This window comes from Calcarisporiella thermophila (assembly GCF_041956535.1).
Source record: "Calcarisporiella thermophila strain CBS 279.70 unplaced genomic scaffold VTP21scaffold_5, whole genome shotgun sequence".
Classification (NCBI taxonomy): domain Eukaryota; kingdom Fungi; phylum Calcarisporiellomycota; class Calcarisporiellomycetes; order Calcarisporiellales; family Calcarisporiellaceae; genus Calcarisporiella; species Calcarisporiella thermophila.
Window position 1 is genome coordinate 262,718 of NW_027192195.1, and position 21,746 is coordinate 284,463.

The 21,746-nt window shown below is 49.1% G+C and overlaps 10 protein-coding genes across 10 annotated transcripts; 5 read left to right on the forward strand and 5 right to left on the reverse strand.

The window, feature by feature from the left end:
• Positions 1–93: 93 nt before the first annotated feature.
• VTP21DRAFT_9199 (uncharacterized protein) lies at positions 94–1,252 on the forward strand (the record flags this gene model as incomplete). The annotated part of the gene is made up of 3 exons (XM_069400129.1): positions 94–335; positions 400–471; positions 553–1,252. 3 exons carry the CDS (start codon positions 94–96, stop codon positions 1,250–1,252), a joined length of 1,014 nt encoding a protein of 337 aa, XP_069254087.1.
• A 354-nt stretch (positions 1,253–1,606) lies between these two features.
• On the reverse strand, positions 1,607–4,705 carry VTP21DRAFT_9200 (uncharacterized protein; the record flags this gene model as incomplete). Its single annotated transcript, XM_069400132.1, has 1 exon — positions 1,607–4,705. One exon carries the CDS (start codon positions 4,703–4,705, stop codon positions 1,607–1,609), a length of 3,099 nt encoding a protein of 1,032 aa, XP_069254088.1.
• Positions 4,706–5,202: 497 nt separating this feature from the next.
• On the reverse strand, positions 5,203–5,778 carry VTP21DRAFT_9201 (uncharacterized protein; the record flags this gene model as incomplete). Its single annotated transcript, XM_069400133.1, has 1 exon — positions 5,203–5,778. The coding sequence occupies one exon, from the start codon at positions 5,776–5,778 to the stop codon at positions 5,203–5,205; it is 576 nt and encodes a 191-aa protein (XP_069254089.1).
• Positions 5,779–6,082: 304 nt separating this feature from the next.
• Positions 6,083–7,353, reverse strand: VTP21DRAFT_9202 (uncharacterized protein; the record flags this gene model as incomplete). The annotated part of the gene is made up of 7 exons (XM_069400134.1): positions 6,083–6,170; positions 6,248–6,514; positions 6,581–6,657; positions 6,720–6,821; positions 6,881–7,052; positions 7,114–7,217; positions 7,273–7,353. 7 exons carry the CDS (start codon positions 7,351–7,353, stop codon positions 6,083–6,085), a joined length of 891 nt encoding a protein of 296 aa, XP_069254090.1.
• Positions 7,354–7,543: 190 nt separating this feature from the next.
• Positions 7,544–11,329, forward strand: VTP21DRAFT_9203 (uncharacterized protein; the record flags this gene model as incomplete). The annotated part of the gene is made up of 4 exons (XM_069400135.1): positions 7,544–7,769; positions 7,837–8,007; positions 8,078–10,881; positions 10,940–11,329. The coding sequence occupies 4 exons, from the start codon at positions 7,544–7,546 to the stop codon at positions 11,327–11,329; spliced, it is 3,591 nt and encodes a 1,196-aa protein (XP_069254091.1).
• A 172-nt stretch (positions 11,330–11,501) lies between these two features.
• On the forward strand, positions 11,502–12,278 carry VTP21DRAFT_9204 (uncharacterized protein; the record flags this gene model as incomplete). The annotated part of the gene is made up of 3 exons (XM_069400136.1): positions 11,502–11,619; positions 11,695–12,050; positions 12,129–12,278. 3 exons carry the CDS (start codon positions 11,502–11,504, stop codon positions 12,276–12,278), a joined length of 624 nt encoding a protein of 207 aa, XP_069254092.1.
• Positions 12,279–12,988: 710 nt separating this feature from the next.
• VTP21DRAFT_9205 (uncharacterized protein) lies at positions 12,989–14,469 on the reverse strand (the record flags this gene model as incomplete). The annotated part of the gene is made up of 2 exons (XM_069400137.1): positions 12,989–14,177; positions 14,288–14,469. 2 exons carry the CDS (start codon positions 14,467–14,469, stop codon positions 12,989–12,991), a joined length of 1,371 nt encoding a protein of 456 aa, XP_069254093.1.
• Positions 14,470–14,856: 387 nt separating this feature from the next.
• VTP21DRAFT_9206 (uncharacterized protein) lies at positions 14,857–17,329 on the forward strand (the record flags this gene model as incomplete). Its single annotated transcript, XM_069400138.1, has 8 exons — positions 14,857–14,868; positions 14,941–15,018; positions 15,098–15,172; positions 15,234–15,466; positions 15,532–15,634; positions 15,717–15,869; positions 15,934–16,989; positions 17,066–17,329. 8 exons carry the CDS (start codon positions 14,857–14,859, stop codon positions 17,327–17,329), a joined length of 1,974 nt encoding a protein of 657 aa, XP_069254094.1.
• Positions 17,330–17,899: 570 nt separating this feature from the next.
• Positions 17,900–19,903, reverse strand: VTP21DRAFT_9207 (uncharacterized protein; the record flags this gene model as incomplete). The annotated part of the gene is made up of 4 exons (XM_069400139.1): positions 17,900–18,725; positions 18,856–19,402; positions 19,464–19,709; positions 19,774–19,903. The coding sequence occupies 4 exons, from the start codon at positions 19,901–19,903 to the stop codon at positions 17,900–17,902; spliced, it is 1,749 nt and encodes a 582-aa protein (XP_069254095.1).
• Positions 19,904–20,748: 845 nt separating this feature from the next.
• VTP21DRAFT_9208 (uncharacterized protein) lies at positions 20,749–21,723 on the forward strand (the record flags this gene model as incomplete). Its single annotated transcript, XM_069400140.1, has 2 exons — positions 20,749–21,195; positions 21,271–21,723. The coding sequence occupies 2 exons, from the start codon at positions 20,749–20,751 to the stop codon at positions 21,721–21,723; spliced, it is 900 nt and encodes a 299-aa protein (XP_069254096.1).
• Between the last annotated feature and the right edge of the window lie 23 nt (positions 21,724–21,746).

The window sequence follows — 21,746 nt, forward strand, 5'->3', positions numbered from 1 at the left end:
TTTTCTCGTCGCGTGAGGACTGTCTTTTTTGTCGTACTTTTTTCCATTCGGAGATTCTATTATATCTGTTCCGGTTCACAAACATCATACATTATGTTTATAGGCATCACTGGGATGCCATTTTGTGGCAAGCACACGGTGGCCCACTTCCTCGTGCAGCAGTATGGATTCCATTTTCTGGCGCTACGGCATGGAGTCACCCATAATGCGCGCGACTTTGGGGATGTCGAAGAGTTTGAAGCAGCAACAGACATGTTGAATTACGTGACGAAGCGATGGACGGAAAATTTTGTCACATGCGATGTGATTGATTTAGAGACATTGAAAATTTTTCGGTAAACATCTCATGCTGTCCCGGTGGAAAATTGAGGAAACAAAAGCTGATCCTAGTGACTTTAGAAAACGGCCCTTTTTTTTGCTGATTGCAGTGGAATGCCCCGTAACAATACGATACCAACGCGCCATTGAAAGGTCTGAATCAACCACTGCTCTGCTTGCTTGTGTCATAGAAGCGCGATGGCTAACGCTGCATGATATTCAACTATGAAACAGGTTCCGTTCCACTGGAAGAGAGGAGCCAACCTTCGAGTCTTTCGTGACCACCTCGGACGCAGCCCTCTTCAATTTGCACCCCACCAACCCCAAAGAGCCTAACTCTACCACCCCGCTCTATACCTGTCAAGCCTCTGCCGATATCACCGTCGTGAACCGGTATACCACCCTGGCTCCATTGCACGCAGAGCTCTTAGAGCTCGACCTCGCCAATCCCGAAAGAATCAGACCGAGCTGGGATGCCTACTTCATGCACCTGTCGGATCTGGCGGCACGGCGATCAAACTGTATGAAGCGGAGGGTAGGATGTATTATCGTGAAGGACGGTCGCGTCGTCGCGACCGGATACAATGGGACGCCGCGTGGACTGCCCAATTGCAACGAGGGAGGGTGCCCGCGTTGCAATGCGGGAACAGGGCAGGGGGCTGGTCTCGACAAGTGCCTTTGCCTCCACGCTGAGGAGAATGCGCTCTTGGAGGCAGGGCGCGAGCGGGTTGGCGTAAACAGCATCCTCTATTGTAATACGTGTCCTTGTCTTGGGTGCGCAATCAAGATCATACAGACGGGTATCCATGAGGTGGTGTTCGCCAGGCCATTCCACATGGATGAGGAGAGCATAGCCTTGTTTCGCAGAGCGGGCGTCGTGGTTAGACAGCATTTACCCCCAAGCATGAAACTAGAGACGCAAAGGTTTATATGAGGGATAGGGACATCCATGGGTATGGCAGGGACATTGTATTTCTTGTTTGTCAATATTATCTGAAAATAATCGATACTATAAAAAATTGAAGAGATAGAGAGAGAAATGAAAAATAGAAGGGAAAAAAGAGAAAAGCCCTTACAAAAAGCAAATAAGCTAAAAGAAAAATGGCTTCTAGAAAGAAAAAAAACACAATAGAAACAATCGACTATTATCAACTCCACCATTTTCATTCAAGAGATGTATATCCAAATCATCCAACCAAGAAAAAAGAAAAAAAGAAACGGCAACAAAATAAAGAAATAAAAATCAAACGGCATCATGAAATGGAACAAGCGTAGTCAATAAACAGCTTCACGTCGACAACACGGTCCCCACGGAAATTGCGTTCATATGCTCCAAATACTTGCGCTTTTCCTCCTCCTCTTTCTGCTGCTGCTGCTGCGTCTGCTCCTCAATCTCTCTTCGCTCGGCCTCCACCTCCTCCAGCACCTCTTCTTCTGTGGCCAAACTTGGCAATGTCGTCCCCTTGCCTCCCCCTGAATTCAAACCTCCCGTGGATGGGTGGTGGCGGATCCGACTAAATTCCGCCGGGGTCGAGAGCGAATGCTGCCGACTGCGCCGGAGCGCGGGAACTGGCCGACTTGGGAGCATGGGGGGAGAGCCGCGCAGTTCTGCGCGCGGCGGAGGTGAGGGGGGGCTAAGGTTAAGGGGGAGGGAATCCGGCTGGGAATTTATTGCCGCAGAGGTGGTGTCGAGAGAAAGGGGGGGTGAGGATATGGTTGCCGATTTGGAGTACTGGTGCCGGGGAGGTTTTGCTGGTGTTGACGATGCCCCGGTGCTGAACTCGGAACTCCTTCCCTTCCCCTTGTTTTTCTCTCTCTCTCCCGCTTCGGTTTCTGCCCAATCTCCTTCCCTCTCTTCCAAGCCCTTGTCGTCTGCTGATGTCCATTCCCCCCACTGGGATTGTGACTGATCAGCGGAAGATTGACCATTCGGTATTCTCGCCCCTGAGACTCCCTGGCTCGACGAGGTAAACAAGTTTCGCGCCGTCTCCGTTGAACTCCCCCATGAATGACTCGAGCTGCTCCCCGCAGAACGCCGCCAGGATTGTTTGATATAGCGAGAGGCCGAAACAACGGCGGATGCCGCCGTAGTCAACCGAGAATCTCGCTCCTCCCCATTCTTGTTTCGACCGGCCAGAATCCGGACCGCCATGTCCATCATCGGGCGGGATTTTTCGCGCTGTTGCTGAAAGCTGCCGCCGGACCACCGCTTGCTATCTTTAGGGAATTCGATCGGCCTGCCTCTACCCATTGGTCTTCCAGGTGTCCCGGGTGGTTTTGCCGACGCCGAAAATAGAGAGGAATCAGTCATGGTAGAGGGTGTCAGCGACGAATCATCTTCCTCATTAGCGTCTGCCTCATCTACCGAGACTAGCTGCGGAGGCGCAGTAGCAGCATCGTCCGAGTGTTGTTGATGTTGCGTCAAGGAAGACAAGGCGGGCTCACTGCCGCTTCTAGGGATCTCATTGTTCTTTTCGTGACCTTGCTGCCGGTTCACCTCCAAGGAGTCGCTGCTGTGCTCATGGAGAGCAGACTTGGCGGGCGAAACGGCGTCTGCTGCCTCCAGCGCCTTACTGGCTACACTTGTTGCGATGCTTGAGTTCGGGCGCGTGTTTGGAGTGGAGCTAACTGTGTCGGCGGAGATGTGTGTAGTGCTTGCCGATTTCGGCATGATTATGGAGGAGTGCCGCGAGGTTGGAGCCGAGGGAGAGGATTTGTGGCCCGCGGATGAGATGCTCGCAGGGGTTGACTGGGAGAGCCTCTCGTGCTCCTCCTTTTGTGCGGCTCTGGGAGTTTTTTTATTTTTACGACGGCGCAACTCCCCATGTGCTAATTGTCGCTCTGAGGTGGATGCCTGCTCTGTTGCATCTTTATCTACATCCTCCTCTTTATTCCTCTCTTCCTTACCCAATTTGACTTTACCACCGCGGGCCTTTTGTCCCGGTTTGTCTCCCTTCTCTTCCGTAGTATTGTTTGCCGTGTCCACACGGCTGCTCGACGCCGCAGAACTTTCCGTAGAGATTGGAATGCCACTTTCCGCTGGAACAGCCTCGTCAAATATTCCACCAAGCCCTCCTGTAGGGAAAAACGGAAAGTCGTCCATATTGGGAAGGACCATAGCCTCCTGAATCATGTCCCGTATCCGCGCCTCAATCACGCTGATAATCGTGGTGGAGCGGACCTGTTTAGCAGACACGACCGGCTCGATCTCAAGATCCAGCTCAGGCATGTCGTAGAAGCCTAGCCAGAAGCGATTAGTTGGAGGGGCTTTGATACGGAGTTGCATTTTCCCGCTTAATTGTCGGATCACCACTGCAAGCACAAGTGTCATCTGGATCGGCTTCATGCGCGACGAATAACTGAAGGTTGCCACCGTTTGAAACACAACTCGGAACCCGCCTCCATACACCATGTTGAACTCGGCTGTCAGATCCCCGGTCGGCTGAATCTCCAGCAGCCGCGGATGCGTGATGAAAGGGAGACTGTCCCCTACGTGCACTTCACGCACCTGAAACTTCCCGAGAAACGATGGCCTCTTTATTTTGGTCGACTTTTTCACGATTTTTTTGACGAAATAGTCGCGCACCGCCTCCGTCTTGTAGATTCCCAGGAAGATCCGGCCCAAAATTGCGTTGAGCCATTGGGTGTGGAAGTGGTGCTCGTCCGAGTGCACCGTCTGGATCAACTCCTGGATGGCGGCCTGGTCGAATCTCGCACGTCCCCCAAGCCCCTCCACCCCCACCGAATCCTCCTGAGACATCGTGGAGGCCCTGAGCAAAGCAAAGTACCAGTCTTCTTTTTCAATAGGCCTGTCGCAAAATATATAGTAGTCGTTGCTTATCCGCGGGTCCAACATATCCTCGTCCTGCTCCTCCCTCGTCAACCGTATAGAGTTGGGCCGAAGAAAGACCTCATTATCCGGCAGATGCTCCGGATACAGCGAAACTTTGTGGAGGGATAAAACTATGACGCCCTTACAATCCATCTGCATCTCACTGTCGTATAGAAAAAGAGTGTTGAATTTGAGCACGGCGAAAAATGCATCTTTTGGACGTTTTGGGGCGGCTGGCTTGTTCTTATCCATGAAAGACTGAATTCCTTGCATCATAAGACCGCTGAGATAGCCGCCTTCCAAATTGGGTTTTGGAAGGTATTCCCGACTAACACGGATCCAGCCAGACCGGAAGCTCTGAGCATTGGGCGAGTCAAGAGTACCGGAATCATGATCCACGTAGTCATTTGGAACTTCGGTTTCCTCTATAGAAAAAGTTGCGGGCGGAGCTTGCAGCCAGAGTATGAAAAGGTATGCAGAGGCACAAAGGAGAAGGATCGGAATAAGCGTGAGACCGCCGAGCAGGTAAATGGCCAAGAAAGAGAGCCATCCCATTATAGAGCAACAGGAAAATAGTTTTTTTAATAAAAAAAGAGTAATTAAAGGAGATTGATAATGATTTAGGAACAAATAAATAATATATTATGGCTGCCGGTTGCGGAGCATATTTCAACTAGCATACTAATGGGATGGGGCTGCTAATCTTTTATACTTCAGCGAAAGTTATGTAAAGAGAGAAAGGTGGCATAGGAAACGGTGCCAAAACTTTCTATCCCCGCACGGTTGGCAAAGAAAATTCCTGAGCCCTTTGGGCAATTTCAAATCGGTTGGGCAGACCATGATCAAAGAGTTTATCAGGTAAAATGGACAACTTATATAATATAATACAAGGAAACATTTCCACGAGAAAGCGGGATAAAGATAGGAATAGACAGAGACTAAAGATACGGATCTAGGGTGGTTAGGGAATTGTATGAAAGAGGTATTATGAAGTAAAATTTTAAAGTGACTCCCCTTAGAGTGACTTATAGAAACATAGAGGATATGCGCTCTTAATCATGAGCTTGGCTCAACATCTGATCTAACACCTTCAGTCGCTGCACTGTCTCTTCAGTGCCCTGTTCTATTTTTCCAATCTCGCCTTGCACCTTTTCTATATCTCCTCCCAAACGTCGTGCCTCTTCTTTCATCCGTTGTAAATCATACATCACTCTTGGCATATTTTTGAATATTTCCCCTGTCTGCTGTGTTAGCCTCTCTGTCACCTCTTTACTCAATAGCTGTAGTCGCATCACAATCATCGTTGCATGTTGCTCCAGGCTCACCCCCTCGACCATATCTTCGCCTTGGGAGGATGTTTGTGATTGGGGATGCTGTGATTTTGATTCACTCGATGGATCAAGAAATTCTTCGGCCTCGGGGAGACTTAATGTAGAGCCAGAGCGAGAGAGTTGCGCGGATGTAGAGGAGATGGGGACTGCGGAGAGTGCATCGTTAATCCACGTACGAAGATCGAAGTTATCAGAGAGGAAATCTGTATAATCAATCTGTGAGAAGTTGGAGCTGATAGATCTGCCTTCTGAAGCCGCCATGGGTGGTGATTTGGGAGTAGTCTTGACTTCGCTCATTGTTATTTCAACTCGTTATTTAGATGCAGTGTGGTTTCAACTTCTACCAAGAAAGCACTGAACTCGTCAAGTTATAATCCAAATCAGAATATCTGAAATCATATATAAAGATTAGATACTTCACTTACGCGGTTATAATAATATTTTATTTACAGTTCGAAGATGCAATGAGATCGAGGAATTAAACCATATCCAAAGAAAAATGAAACACAAAAAGGAAAAAGAAGAAAGAAAATTTAAGTCGCTACAGCAATCGAAGTAAAAACACTAAAGAATGAGAAAAGCAAAGTGGTTGAGCAGAAGTTCAAGTAGATTTAGACAAGTTGATATAGCTCGATGATGCAGCCTCGTATTCTGAAACGAAGAATTCTTTTTGGTTTTTCTGCATGAATCTGGTTATATAAGGAGCGGGGGAGGAGAGGGAGGTTAGGCATGCAAAAAAAAATTGTAACAATTCCAGATTTATTACTTCATGAACTCGATAAGGTATTCTCGCAAGACGTCTACCGATTCCTGATCCATGCTTGTTTGTGCGATTAGTTGCGGAAGTTGAACAAAGAGTCGAAGTAAATGCTCTGCACCATAGACATCCGCAGGTTCCTTATCAGGCGAGCTCTTCCGGATATCACCATATTGATTACGTTCAAAGCGGTAGAGGAGCAAATTGCCAAGTGCTTTGTTGAAATAGAGCCGTATACCATCGATAACTTCACCGAGAATCCCATCAGGTTGACCACTGAATTTCACAAATATAGCATAAATACAGTGGAAATATCGAAGCAGAAAATAAAAGAGAGCTCACCTTGTATTGCCTTTTTTCGAGTCCGCAAACAAATCTAATATCTTGTTCACGCATGGCTCACGAGGTAACGGAACAAGCTATTAAAAGCAGAGTATATGAAAAATACTTTACTTTTGGGTGCCTAATTTTGACATATTACCTGTTGATTTTTTGTTACGTTCTCCCAGTCATCAACCAATTGAATCTTGAGCGATTCGGGAATAGCCACCTGAATTTCTGGCCGTTTCACATTCTCATCCTCCTAGAACAGGTGGCAATATTAACGAACTTGACAAACACCCAATAATTATTGCAATATACCGTTGTTTGATCTCGAGTCCTCTTACGACCGCGATCCGATCCGGCATCGGATGTAGTCTCTCGTTTTGGAGCTGATTTTTTCCGTGTATGCAACTCTTTCAACTGCTGCTGTTTTGCTAAATTTTCATCATTCCATTTCAGCACGCGCTCTTCGTGCACCCATTCGTCCCATCTATCCAATTATTGAAAGAAAATGAGTGGATTCGCGTGTAAATATAATTGATGGACATTACGAATTCTTCCAGCCACGGTAGTGCACAAAATAATGCGGGCCTTCTCTCTCCTCTCCCTCTTGCTTTTCTTCGCTTTCCTTCGTCCGGAATTCTGCCTTGAGTATCTGTGAAAATAATTAATAAATTTAAAGATTGAAATTAATAAGAAAAAAATGCTACCTTAGCCTCGTAGATCAGAGGCCCATGAAAGCATAAAATCCTCTCTCCTTCTTCAAAATTGAGCTTTTTGTCTTGGGGCATCGTTCTGTCCTCTCCGATCGAATACGAGAAATAAATTGTTTTAAAAAGAAATACATTGAATTTCGGATGACGTTGACGTTGTTTACCGCGTTTTTTATAATTTAACCCTATTAGCGTTTTACGTTCGATCTCGCTGCATCTTGTATATAGTCCCTAATACAGAGACGTCTCTGCTGAGGATCCAGGTCAAATGTTCCTCTACAATCTCACCTTGGAGCCGTCTGCGGCCATTTCGCAGGCAATCCTTGGGAACTTCTCCGGAACGAAGCAACAAGAGATCATCGTATCTCATCAATCGAGCCTCGAGCTTCTTCGGCCCGATCCTAACACAGGCAAAGTTCATCATGTTCTCGCACACGAGGTATTTGGTATAATAAGATCGCTCTCACCATTCCGATTGACTGGTGGATCTAAAGGTAGGCTCACCTTTCACTTTTTCTGAGTATGCTCAAACCAGATAATAATATGCCTCTCCATTTATAGATTATATAATTGTGGGCTCTGACTCGGGAAGAATTGTGATCCTGGAGTATAATCCTGAGAAAAATCAGTTTGATAAAGTGCATCAAGAGACTTATGGCAAGACGGGATGTCGGCGTCTAGTCCCGGGACAATATCTGGCAACAGATCCGAAAGGAAGAGCTGTCATGATTGGTTAGCTGACAACAAATTGGCTGTTTAGCTATTTTTCCCCCTCCCTAACTAAGACAAATTATGACTATAGGTGCAATTGAAAAGCAAAAACTAGTCTATGTATTGAATCGCGATTCTGCCGCTAATCTCACAATCTCCTCACCCCTCGAAGCACACAAATCGTATACGCTTGTTCATCACCTGGTTGGTGTCGACGTAGGTTTTGAAAATCCACTGTTTGCATGCATCGAAATCGACTACTCTGATGTGGACCAAGACTCCACAGGAGAAGCGTTCCAGAATATGGAGAAATTGCTTACATATTATGAACTTGACCTTGGACTCAACCATGTTGTGCGCAAGTGGAGTGATGCTATTGATAAACGCTCTAATATGCTCTTTGCCGTGCCTGGTGGAAACGATGGGCCTTCGGGCGTGTTGGTTTGTTCAGAGGGCTATATCACATATCGGCACCAGGATGTTCCTGAGCACCGTGTTCCAATTCCTCGAAGGAATGCTCCGCTCGATGGCTCGCAAAGAGGGCTGATGATCGTCTCTGGAGCTATCCTGAAAATGAAAGGAGTTTTCTTCTTTTTATTACAGAGTGAATTGGGGGACTTGTATAAGGTATCGATTGACTACGAAAAGGGGCAGGTCACCAACCTCCGTATCAAATATTTTGACACAGTGCCGGTTGCCTCGTCTTTGTGCGTCTTAAAGAGTGGCTTCCTCTTTGTTGCTTCTGAGTATGGAAATCACCAGACTTATCAGTTTGTAAGCCTCGGTGATGACAATGAGGATACGGAGTATAACAGCGTCGACTTTATGTCGGACGACATTCAGTCTTCAGATCTCCCGTCGGTCTTCATCCACCCACGAGCCCCCAAAAATTTATATCTTGTGGACGAGCGCGAGAGCTTGTCCCCATTGCTGGACCTAAAAGTACATAATCTAACGGACGAGGACACACCGCAAATGTATGCGCTCTGTGGACGGGGCTCCCGCTCTACTTTCCGCGTACTACGGCACGGATTAGAGGTGACGGAGGTGGCCTCATCGGAGCTCCCGGGGAAACCCAATGCAATCTGGACAACTAAACTGCGTTCCACGGATCAATTCGATTCCTACATCGTGGTGTCCTTCTTGGATCAGACCTTGGTTCTCTCTATCGGCGAGTCAGCGGAAGAAGTGACTGATTCCGGATTCACACAAGATGCTCCAACCCTGGCGGTGCAACAGCTTGGCGATGACGCCCTAGTGCAGGTATATCCCCATGGCGTTCGGCACATAAGAGCCGACGGTCGAGTGAATGAGTGGAAGACGCCTAGTAACCGCACCATTGTGCGCGCTTCTACGAACACACGCCAAGTTGTCATCGCTCTATCAAGTGCAGAAATAGTGTATTTCGAGCTGGACAATTTGGGACAGCTGAATGAATTCCAGGAGAGGAAGGACATGGCCATGGGAGTGACAAGCTTGAGCGTGGGGGTGGTTCCAGAAGGGCGCCAAAGATCGAAATTCTTGGCGGTGGGATGTGAGGATTTGACGGTCCGAATCTTCAGTCTCGACCCGGAGAGTTGTATGGAGCAATTAAGTGTGCAGGCTGTCAATGCAGTCCCTACTTCTCTCTGCATTGCTGAAATGATGGATCAGCCTGGACTTGCTATAGGAACTACCTACCTTAGCATTGGCCTACAGAACGGTGTGATGCTACGATCGGTGCTTGATGATATCACGGGTGGCCTCTCAGAAACACGCACACGCTTCCTTGGTGCACGTGCAATCAAACTCCACCATGTGAAGATCCAAGGGAACCCGGCTGTCCTGGCACTATCAACCCAACCCTGGCTTATTTATACCTTCCAGGGAAGACTACATACAACGCCTCTTACGTACCACGCGTTGGAGTTTGCCTCTGGATTTTCCTCGGAAGAGCACTCGGAGGGAATCGTGGCCATTTCTGGAGATACACTGAGCATTTTGACACTGGAGAAGTTGGGAACGGTGCTGAGCCAGTCGAGCATTCCCCTGAAGTACACGCCACGGCGTATGTTATTGCACCCCGACACGCGGAATTTCGTGATTATCGAATCCGACCACAATACATATTCATCAGACGAATTAAGGAGAATAAGGGGAGACGACGTGGTGGATGGCGAGGCCGAGGAAATCCCCCCCGAGATCATAGGACTACCGCGAGCACCGGCTGGAAGGTGGGGGTCCTGTATACGCATTCTGAACCCCTTGCAGGGTGAAACTGTGTCGATGCTTGAGCTCGAGGGAAATGAAGCAGCCTTTAGCATGGCCATTGTACAGTTCCAGAGCCAAGGCGGCGAAGCTTTTCTGGTGGTGGGAACAGCTAAAGATCTGATTTTAGCGCCACGATCCTTCTCTGCCGCCTACATCCACATCTACCGATTTACCGAGGAGGGCAAGACTATCGAGCTACTGCATAAGACACAGGTCGAGGACATCCCTTTGGCGTTCGTGGGCTTCCAGGGCCGTTTGCTCGCTGGTGTCGGCAAGCTCTTACGAATTTACGATGTGGGTAAACGCAAGCTTCTCCGAAAATGCGAGTGCAAATCCATCCCCACTTGCATCGTTGCTCTGCACACCCAGGGCAACCGAATAGTAGCTGCCGATATCCAGGAGTCCATGCACTTCGCCGTCTACCGCCACGCGGAAAATCGAATTCACGTGTTTGCCGACGATACCACACCCCGCTGGATGACGGCGAGTGTGATGCTCGACTATGAGACGGTTGCCGGGGGCGATAAGTTCGGAAACGTCTTCGTGGACCGGTTGCCCCCCGGGCTCAGCGAACAGATGGAGGACACCACCTTGGGCGGAAATTTCTCGGTGCAAAAGTCGTATTTGAATGGGGCGCCTAATAGAGTAAGCTCAATACGGAAGACCTAAAAATCACTCCATATGCTGACCGCCGTTATTGTAGTTGCAAAATCTTGTCCACTTCCATGTTGGCGACATCGTCACCTCTATCCAGCGTGCAACTTTAGTCCCTGGTGGCCGCGAGGTCCTGGTATGCGCCACTCATCTTGGCAGCATCCGTGTGGTCATCCCGTTCGCCACCCGCGAAGATGTGGATTTCTTCCAGACGCTGGAGATGCATGTGCGTCAAGAGACAGCATCACTCATTGGGCGGGACCAACTTGCATACCGAAGCTACTATGTTCCTGTGAAGGGGGCTGTAGACGGGGATTTGGTCGAGCTCTATAACCTGTTACCGCCCGAGAAACGACGAGCCATTGCCGTGGAAATGGATCGAACCACCGGCGAAATACAGAAGAAAGTAGAGGATATGAGGGTGCGCGCTGCATTTTAATCACTTTTAATTTGACTCTTTGTTTTTTATTTCCTAACTGTTTCTCAAGGTTCAAATAAAATTTTGGAAAATAACGTGTTTTTCGTTGACAGATTCTCGTGTTCTCTTCGTTACACTTGAAATTATCGTTAAGCTAACGTCGGTCGACATTCTTTTGCATTGCACCATCAAAATGTCTATGGACAAACTGATTAATGTTAGATCTAGACTGTGTTATCCATCGGCGGAAAGAACCAAAGGCCCAATCGTCGAGAATCTTAAATTGCTCTTTGATGATTCATTTCAAAATGGTAGGCAAAGGAATGGAATTGAATATTTGGAATCTACCCATTGAATTAATTTTATTTTTTGTTTGGACATTGGAGTCCTTGAGGTCTGTTCCGGCACTGGTCAGCATGTTGCCTACTTTGCTTCCAACTTCCCAGCCATTACCTTCCAGCCATCCGAATATGACAGGACTTTTTTTGACTCCATCAAGACCTACTTACCCGGTGGTCCCGCACCCATTTTCCTCGACGCTGGCGACGCATCGTGCTGGAGTAGTTTACCACGGAAGACCTACGATGCTGTGATTGCTACCAATCTCACGCATGTGGCTCCATTTTCCGTCACAAAGGGGCTCCTGGAGGGGTCCAGTGAGGTGCTAAGACCGGAAGGGCTACTTATAGTTTACGGAGCTTTCAAAATCAACAATAGCTACACGGCAGAGAGCAATCGAAAGGTATGCCAAGCCTTATACTGTCATATAGGATGCAGGCCTCTTCTCGCCCAATACGCTGACGCTGGACTTGCTATCTAGTTTGACGAGGCTCTCAAGGAAAGAGACCCCGATTGGGGACTTCGAGATATCAGCGAGGTGGATTCTATCGCTGAACAGCACGGCCTGCTTCGGACGAGACTCTGGGACATGCCGTCGAATAATTTTATGGCCGTCTTTAAGAAGACCTAGTTTGCTATCAATAAACCGTCCAAGCGGACCCTGCCCTAGACTCCTCTCCGGCAAATGCTCCGATGATGCGGAGTCTATGGTCGCAGTTTAATTTATACAAAGAGGCATTCAAAGTCATGCAATGAATTCCCGGTAAATGAAACGGAGAATTATCCGAGTTTTGGTTTGACTTTCATAACTTCCTATTTCTGTCAACACGCGATTTAACCCAGGGCCGCCAAAAAGATATACTATTAAAAAACATGTCGTATGAATTTGGTAGAGAAGCTCGAAGTAGAATGTGGATTGAAAAAAAAAAGAAAAAAATCAAATTAAAAGAAAAAAAAATTATACAATTGTTTGTCTAATATAATTAAACAAAAAAGAAGAGATAAAGGAAAAAAAAAAAAGAGCACTGCAATAATAGATAAGAAAAAAAATAGATAAAAAAGTTATGTTCGTAGCATAAAAAAAGTCCTTGGAAAAATGAAGAAAAAAAAAGCGATGAGAAAAAATATAAAATATAAAAGAATACATAATTGGATTCATAAAGGATACTATAACAGATTTGAAGAAAAAGTATTCTTCGCGCCCCCTATCCCACATTACAACAAATGGATGCTAAAGGTCGGCAAGAGCCAGCCCTCTTGTACAAGAAAGCCACAGAACCACTTGAGAAGTGAGGGAGAGTAAGTTGATCGGCTAAACAACCCCGCATGGCCCATGTTTCTTTACTGTTCGCTGTTTGTCACTTCGCTGAAGTACTGATCATATTGATCAAGATCCGCCGCCGAAATCTTCTCCGGGTCGTTCAGGTCGCCCCAGTCTGGCAGCTCGTCGGTCCCAAAATCCAACAAGTATCCTGGGCGGTCATGTACAATGGAGTCAGCATCGGGAACCCATGAGGACATATGGTCGTGGGAGGTGAAAGACACAGAAGCACGATGCAGCGGAGGAAGTGTCTTGTCGGCGGCAAGCAAAGAGGGCTGGCGTGAAAGAGGATCAGGCAAAGCGTTAGCTGTGGTTATGGAGCTAGAGCAGGGTCGTTGTTCGTTCTCCGCAGCAGCACCGGCCGAGTTTTCTTGGATCGCGGTGGAGGTGGAGGTGATGGTGGCGGTAGCAGTGGCAGTAGTGGTGGTTGGTTGGTAAGGCAAAAAGTCGTCGTCGTATCCCAAATTACCTTGCATCATTTCTTCGTAGTAGTCTGAGTCTTGCATGTCCGTGTCGCCTGAGGTGCGGTCGTCCAAAGAAGCAGCAGGCGGAGGGGATGAAGAAGGGATCTTAGGGCGCTGGTGGGTTACATGTTGAGATGCAGAGGAAACCGAGGAGGAGGGCGACGAGGAATCGGTAGCAGATTGCTGAAGTAGAGATTGCGATGCAGATTTTTTAAATGGATGCTGAGGCAATCTTGAGGTCTCCTCGTCGTCGCTGTCTGAGGCCTCTTTTTCGTGGTCATCCTCCGAGGTGTAAGGAAAAGAAATATCCCTTCGTAAAATTCCCCGCTCCCGCTCCTCTTGTTCCCTTTGCACCTTGTCACTGTACATGCGCGTACGGCGTTTATTCGATGGAGGGGATGGAGGCGGTGTGGCAGGTCGCTTGCGCGAAGCAACCGCGTGTGTATCGTCCGTATCACCATCCTCCTCGCCGTAGGCTGATGCAGAGGTATTGACTCGTTCTGAAATTTTCGATTTTTTGCTGGTCGGCCACTTTTGGGTCGACTTTTGCGCAACGGGCGCAGTTTCATGAAGCGTGTCGGGCTCCTGGGTTTGAGAGGCCGCCTTCGAGGCAATAAAATAGATATACTTCTTTCCTCGTTGTTCGTCCTGTATTTTTCCAAGCACGGGCTGTCGACGCTGTGCAGCCGCTCGCTTGTAGTGCTGTGAAATACGGGAGGATACGGTCGCGTAAGGGGTTTGGCCTCTAAATAATGAGCATAGAAAGACGTAAAAAGGAGTCAGTACACTATTTCAACCCAATGAGAACAGGAGCGACCGCATAGAGTTGCTCTTCTGTAGAGGAAAACCGCCTACCCTAATTGCGTAAGTCCATGCTTCAGGATATAACTCGCTAGTTGCCGTGGAGACGAGGGGCGATTCCCCATTTCCAAGAGCGCGCGGAGGACTGCGGAGAACACCTTGTCCCGCGAATCCTCCGGGTGTAAATGTGCTTTAATAGACGCATATTCGGTCTCAGCATCGGCCGGGTTAGTCATGGCAATCGCAGTACCCAACGAGTCAAAAAAAGAAATCGTGACAAAAATGGCTAGACTTCGCACAGAAAGATAAAATGAACTAACAAGCTAAATGAAAAACGGCAAATATGAAGGGGGAGGGAGAGAATGACTCTGGCGGCAGGGTTTGGAGTAGAAATGAATAGAAAACAGGGATAAAGAAGCCAGATTTCCTTTGTTTTCCGCAAAGAAAAAAAAAATCGGGCAAGCACTGCAAGACAAAGGGTGACGTAGCATGGACCAATGGTCATGTGGAAGAGTTGTTCTCAGACACTCGCGTCAAAAAAGTGAAAAAATATGAAACAGTAAGACCTCAGGGAGAAAAAATTCATCACTTTTGCATACAAATAGATTCTTCCATCGGCATTCATGTCACTCAAGGCAATTGACCCGAAATTCAAAACTTGATGTAATGAACCGTATGGTTAACGCCTATTCTTCCCATTTCCTTAGTATGAACTTGAACAATGGCAGCAGGCCCTTGCCCAGTTCGAGTCGAAGCAGTACGAAAAAGCCATAGACACATTTAAGGTTACTTTTCATGCTCCTTCACCTGGCTTCCGGCCTATCCCCATGTCTCGAAACTAATGTTGCTTGTGTACTCCTTCAGACGATAGCCGACACGGCACGTATCAATTTCAATATCGGGATGGTGTTTGCCAATATCTGCGATCAGCGTGAAGCGGTATTTTCATCTCGGATTTCCATCCGTGCCTCCTGACGATTAACCTGGCTTATTTTTGCAGATATATTGGTTTGATAAAGCGGTGGAGATTGACAAATTCTTTGCCATCAGCTATTATCAACGCGGCGTGTCGAATTTTCTTTTGGGAGAACTTGCTGACGCCGAGAGGGACTTTGACCTTAGCTTGAAAAACCTCAGGGGCAATCAATTGATCGACTATACTCAGCTTGGATTGAACCACAAATTGTTTGCCTGTGAAATACTCTTCAACCGCGGCCTTTGCCGAATATACAGGTATGAAAATCGGAACAATTCCATAAAATAGGACTCTCTTGTCTAAGTAATACCTTTTCCATCAGCGGTCGAACTGATTCCGGTGTAGATGACTTGAAATATGCGAGCACGCAAAAGCGGATGAAGAACCATGATGTTATTGACGATGCCATTGAGACGGGTGGCAAGGTGGCATTTCCTCTTTTCAATATACTATTGAGCTATTTTTCAATGCCTTGCTGATGTTAACTCCATCTGTGTTGGGCTCTAGGGCTTTACGGTGTTTTCTATACCGCCGGGAGTGCTTTATCGGCCGTTAGACTTCAAGTTGAAAAATTCAAAAATGATGGAATATTTTGGCACATCCAAACCACCTAACAAAGCTGAGATGAACACAGCAGAGTCAGACAGCAGCATTCTTCAGGTAAATGGCTGCACAGACGTGTTATGAATACAAGAGACTAATTATTTGTCTATTCTATAACAAGACGATGGACTCCTACCGAAGAGAGGATTTGGATTTCTCTTATAACAACTCCGACTTATCCTACCTCTCCTCGGTATCCTCACAAAAACACGATCGATCCTTCAATGAACCCTCCAATACTACATACACAAGTGGCGGTTCCCATAATACGCTTGGCTCACCAAAATCTCCCAGCGCCCAACAGATCCAGCCCAAATGGCCAAACAGCACTTCTACCAAAATCCAAGCTGCCCCTCCGTTGCCAAGCGGAGAGAAAAGTCGCCCTGAGGGGCCAATCGGGCTAAGCGATTTGGCCCCTACATTTGCCAACAGCATGCGCTTAACCGATGATGAACGGTTCTCCAACGACCGGCCTTATGCAAACGACAGCTTTGAAAATAGAAAATACATAAACAATGGAAATAACGCACGAGCCCCCGACCGAAAGGAATACCATGGAGAGCCAAGGAATCAATATGATGAATATTCTCTCAGCTATCCATTCGAAGATGAGAACTCGCTGTCAACGAATGCCTCGCAAAATCACTATGGGTCCCGAAATGATCGATCTTTTACCGATCACCACCCCACAATGACAAGCGACATGCACCCGGTTCTTGTATCGAAGCAAGATGGCCACCCGCCCCAGCCCTTTTCCCCTCGAGAGGAACCGGCTTCCTCTCGTCGTTACCCTGATTCCTCGCCACTTTTGGCCGGTGATGGCCAGGCTCCTGTGGTTGAACTACAGCGGTCTAGAACCCTGGATTATTTTGCACAAGGACGCAGTAGACAAAATAACCACGGCCTTTTGCCACGCAGTCCCCAAGGATATTCGCAAGGTTGGGCACCCAGCCAAGCCTCGGGCTTCCCACGTCAACTGAACGAGTTGGCAGAGCAGTCGTCGCGGGAGCCATTCCCCTCACTGCAGCGCTCTGCCACGACGGCCTCCCCGAATTTCGCACACGGCCGCGTTGGTGCACTGAAGAGAAGCGGAACCGATCCCTCCTTCAAGGGGAGAAAGCCGATGGTGGATGTGGCGCGGCAGGATTCAATTCGCTCTCCAAAGTTAATTAACAAGGTAGACCCCCCAAGCTTAAGATATCAACAGCGACTTCCTCTCTAACCCTTTTTGAACCCCACCCATTTGCCCATAGATTAAAATAAAATGCCACCCGGTGTCCGCCCCCGACGACACTCGTGTGCTCCTCATGGACAAACAGTTGACCTTTACCGACCTCCTGCGCCAGGTAAAGGACAAGTTTGGGGTGGCCTCGACTCCCCTTCTCAAATATCGCGATGAGGATAACGAGCTGGTCATGATGATGGACGACGATGATCTGATGGTCGCGCGAATGCTGGTAGAAGCCGAGACCGGAGGAGAAGTTGGGATGGAAAAGTTGGACATCTGGGTGTTTTGATGAGTTCGATCAACAATAACGCTTTCTAATTTGCACTGTATTTTTTTTTTTTCTATTTTCTTTTCTTCACTTGGTATGCTTCTTTCTCCTTTATTAATCAGCCTCATTCGTAGTTTTCTCTCTCTTTCTCCCCTCGCTCACCCTAATTATCATCTTGAATCTGTATATTCCGAAGTGCTCTCTCTATATATCTCCACACACATATATAATATTTATATTTATCACTCTATTTCTTATGCTATATATTCTTTTTTTTTTTCCTACCTCTTGCAAAAGAAAATACACTCTCGGTCTGAAAGCATCTCATGGCTCTTTTTTTTTCGTTTTGTTTTCTTTTTCTTGTCTTTTCCCCCTCTCTTTCTTATAAATAATCATTTCCTCACATTGGTGATATTACGAAACACGTGAGATATACAACAAGGATAATCCAACAACAACAAAAAAAGAAATACGATGATAAATAGTAGTGTTAGCAAGAATAAGAATAAGAGTAATAATAAGAGTAAGAAACATGTATGGTACGAATACAACACTATAAATAGGTAGCAGCCGGAGGGAGGGAGTTCGGTATTAATCTTTGTCGGCATTCACTTCTAGTACGGTAGCCGATCGCACGTTCCCCTCCTTCTCCACGCTGGATTGCGAAGCCACGCTTCTCCGGTCGCCGTCGCTCTCCTTCTCGATCTCGATCTCCACCCCTTCAAACTCCATCACCTTCGACTTTGGCTGCTTTCGGATGAATCTTCGGCGCAGGTAGGGATACCACGGCGGCTGCGCCTTGACCCCTCGCTGTAGCCACGGCTCCTTATTGCTCTTGTCGCATATCATCTTGCCGCAGCTGAGCTTCTCGATGGCCCAAACGCCCACGTTCAGCACGACGTAGGTCGCCACCCCGCCAATCACGCCGTAGGCAATGCTGTACGTCAGGGGCATCAGAGCGATGGTCACGTAGGAGGGGATGGCGTCGCCGATGTGCTCCCAGTTGATCTCGCGCCCCGCTCGACACATCAGCGAGCCCACAATCACCAGGGCGGGCCCGGTCGCCCACGGCGGGAAGCTGGCAAAGATGGGGGCCAGGAAGATGGACAGGAAAAACATGATCCCGATGGTGATGGCGGTCAGGCCGGTCTTGCCGCCCTCAGCAATCCCCACCCCGTTCTCTCCGTAGGCAGTGACGGGCGAGGTGCCGAAGAAGGCCCCGACCATCACGGCGAGTCCGTCGGCCATGAAGGCCGCGAACGAACCGGGGAAGTCTCCCCACTCGTCGACAAAGCCGGCCAAGTTCACGAGAGTATACATTCCGCTCGTGGCCTCAAGGATATCGACGTACAGGAAGGTGATCAGCGCAACCCAGACATCGTTGCCGTGGAGCGAGAAGCTCAGCACCGACAGAATCCTATGGTGGGAGGCACGGAAGACGCGATTAGTCGGATGCATTCGAATCAATTTGCATTCGATTCATCGTCAGATGAAATCTTGAATCGGCTAAGCATAAGCCAGCACGTCAAATGGAAGGAGAGACCTACTTTTGAATCGGATGGAAGGTGACCACCTGCTTGAAGAATTCGAATTGTTTATCGCCAAGCTCTGTGTTCGGGAAGTAGGTGACGGGTGTGTTACGCGGCCAAGAAATGATAGACACCAGCAGGATCCCCATCAGCGCAGCGCCCTTGACCCGGAACATCATCAGGATGGAGATGACGGCGAAGCCCAAGATTCCCAGCCACATGGTGGGCGACTCCATGGTGTGGCCCATGCATTCGTTCGTCTTCGGGTCCAGGTACTCTGGCGGGCAGCCTGCCAGGCCCACAAGGGTCGCCGGGTTGAAGCCGACGAGGCCGATGCCAGCGGTGCGCTGCAGTCCGATGTGAGCCAGGAAAAACCCGACTCCGACGGACATGGCATTCTTGATCGTGTTGGGAAGCACCTTCACGAGGTACTGGCGGATGCCGAAGAAGGTCAGGAGCATAAAGATGATTCCTTCGAGGAAGATGGCCGTGAGGGCAGACTGATAAGAGACCTTGCCGCTGCCGTGGAAGCCCACCACCGTGTATGTGAAATAGGCATTCAGCCCTACGGCCCAGAGTCAGTTAGCTAGGGGAGCAAAGGAGAGGGGAGCGTCAAGCAACCATACCCATTCCGGGGGCCAAACCCAGGGGCAAATTGGCCAGCAGCCCCACCAAAATGCTGGCAATTCCTGAAATTGCGGCCGTGCTAGTGATAAGATCCTTGCGCACCTCATACACGCAGGCTTCGTACTGCGGCTGACCCACGCAGAGGCGGTCTCCCCCGGGCGAGGGGGTGCAGACGCAGGTGCCGCCGGTATCGCTGATAATGGCCGGGTTGACGGCAATGATGTACGACATGGTGACGAAGGTTGCTAGAGTGAGGGGTGCGTTAGTGGGGGGAGGTTCCATGGGGAGCAGAAAGGGGGAATTAATCACCGAGACCGGCACGTAGTTCCGTGATGAAGGTGGTGTTGCGCTCGCCGTCGACACCGGAGCCGCGCAGCTTGAAGTAGCAGCCGACGACGGACTTTGCTACCCGTTGGTTCAGACGATCGATCCAGCCCATTGCAGAGGAGAAGAGAGCAGAAGAAGAGGGGGCGATAAGGGGGGAAAGCGGTGAGAATTCTAATAGTGAGCGAGGAAATTGTCAAAGCACAAAACACTCGTGATAGTAATTAATACGGCCAGGATTAGGGTTCGAGGGGGGACGGGTGGGGGCTGCCGCTCGACAAAGCAATAAACTTTAGGTTGAACGGTAACTTATTTTCGTTGAGTTTCACACAAGATATGCAAAATCAAAACAAGAAATTGCAGACAGCTCACCCAAAGATTCCTGTGCCTCGCCACCAATCACGTCGCCCCACCCATCCAATCCCTTCTCACCCATCCAATTACTCGGAATGACCAGGATCGCCAGCGGCCGCATGCGATGCGCGCTGCGCGGCAGCACGGCTGCGGCAGCGCGAGAGCGGTGCTGCAGGTGGCCGGCCGAAAGAGGCAGTTATGACACCGCCACCGCCTTTCCTGCTTGGGTAAGTGGTTTAGGACGGAGCTCTGATAGCTCGGCACGGATAAAACGCCAAAAAAATTTTTTTAATCTTTCCCGACTAAGGTACATTGAGATCCTGGTTTCCTCATCCCGTCCTGGCTCCAACCACGACAGAATCGAGCTTGACAGATGCGTATATATATTCCTTCCGTGAGCCTCAGTTCTGCTCTTCTTCCCCCCCCTTCTCCTGCCTCCCCCTGCTCTACGCTGTTTGCTCTTCCTGCGGCCTCCGCCTCCGTGCTTTGCTATTATTCATATCAGCATTCTCCCACTCCGGCGCCGGCCCCCCAGTTTATCAATCTCGGAAAGCCTTATCAAGCTCCCCTCGCCCCCCCGCCGCTCCCCCCTAAAAATCACTCAAGATGAAGCCTATCGGCGTGCTCATGCTGACCCTCCAGGGTGCTACCGTGGCGCTCTGTACTCACGCGCTTATCTACTGTCTTCATATAGGCAGGCCCGCCACCCTGGCAAATATCGCCAAGGTCGTGCTCTCCGTCACCCTCGGGATCAAGGTGATCGGGTTCATTACCTTCTCGCTTCCGCTCTTTGGCGCGTGCTATGGCGTCGCAAAGGCCGCCGATCTCCTCTACCATTTGTCCATGGTCGCAGCCAACCTGGTGCTGCTCTCGAGGGCAACCACGATCTGGAACAACACGCGCGTCTTCAAGGCGATCGAGGCGGCCTTTCTGGCGGTTCGCCTGGGGCTAGGGCTGTGGGATGTGGCTGTCACTTATGCCTACCCCGTCGAGGGCTCCCCCGATAACGTCGACGCGCGCGGAACATGCTTTTATGTCGAGAATTTCCACTCGGTGAGTATATTCAAAAGACGCAGAACGCCAAGGCTGAAGAGGCCCCCGCTAACCACACAGCTCTCCCCTCGATAGGGCCTGGCCTACCTCTCCATGGATCTCCTCACCGACTTGTACGTCACCACCAGCATTTCCATCCGCCTGTTCCAACACCACCGCCACATGAAGCAGTCCGGGGTCGGAGCAAACTCCCTCTACAGCGCCATCATCTCCTCTAACCTGCTGCGCACCGTGATCCTCCTTATGATCAACATCGTCAGCATCGTGCTAATTGCAATACCCAACTTGCACACGGGGAGCGTGTTTGTATGGAGCTTCGCTAATATAGCCTATGTGATCACCGTCGTGTACGACTCCGATATGGTGCGCTTCTGCCAGCAACTGCAGGCGGAGGTGATGGGGATTCGTTCCTCACGGCTGAACTCCAAGGGCGGAAGCCGGGTCGAGCACCACAGCGGCGAGGGTGCGTACGCCACCAAGGAGTCGCTTGCGGAGAAGCTCAGCGAGGATATGCTCGATAGGGTTTAGCCCCCGCACCTCTCCCCAGTATA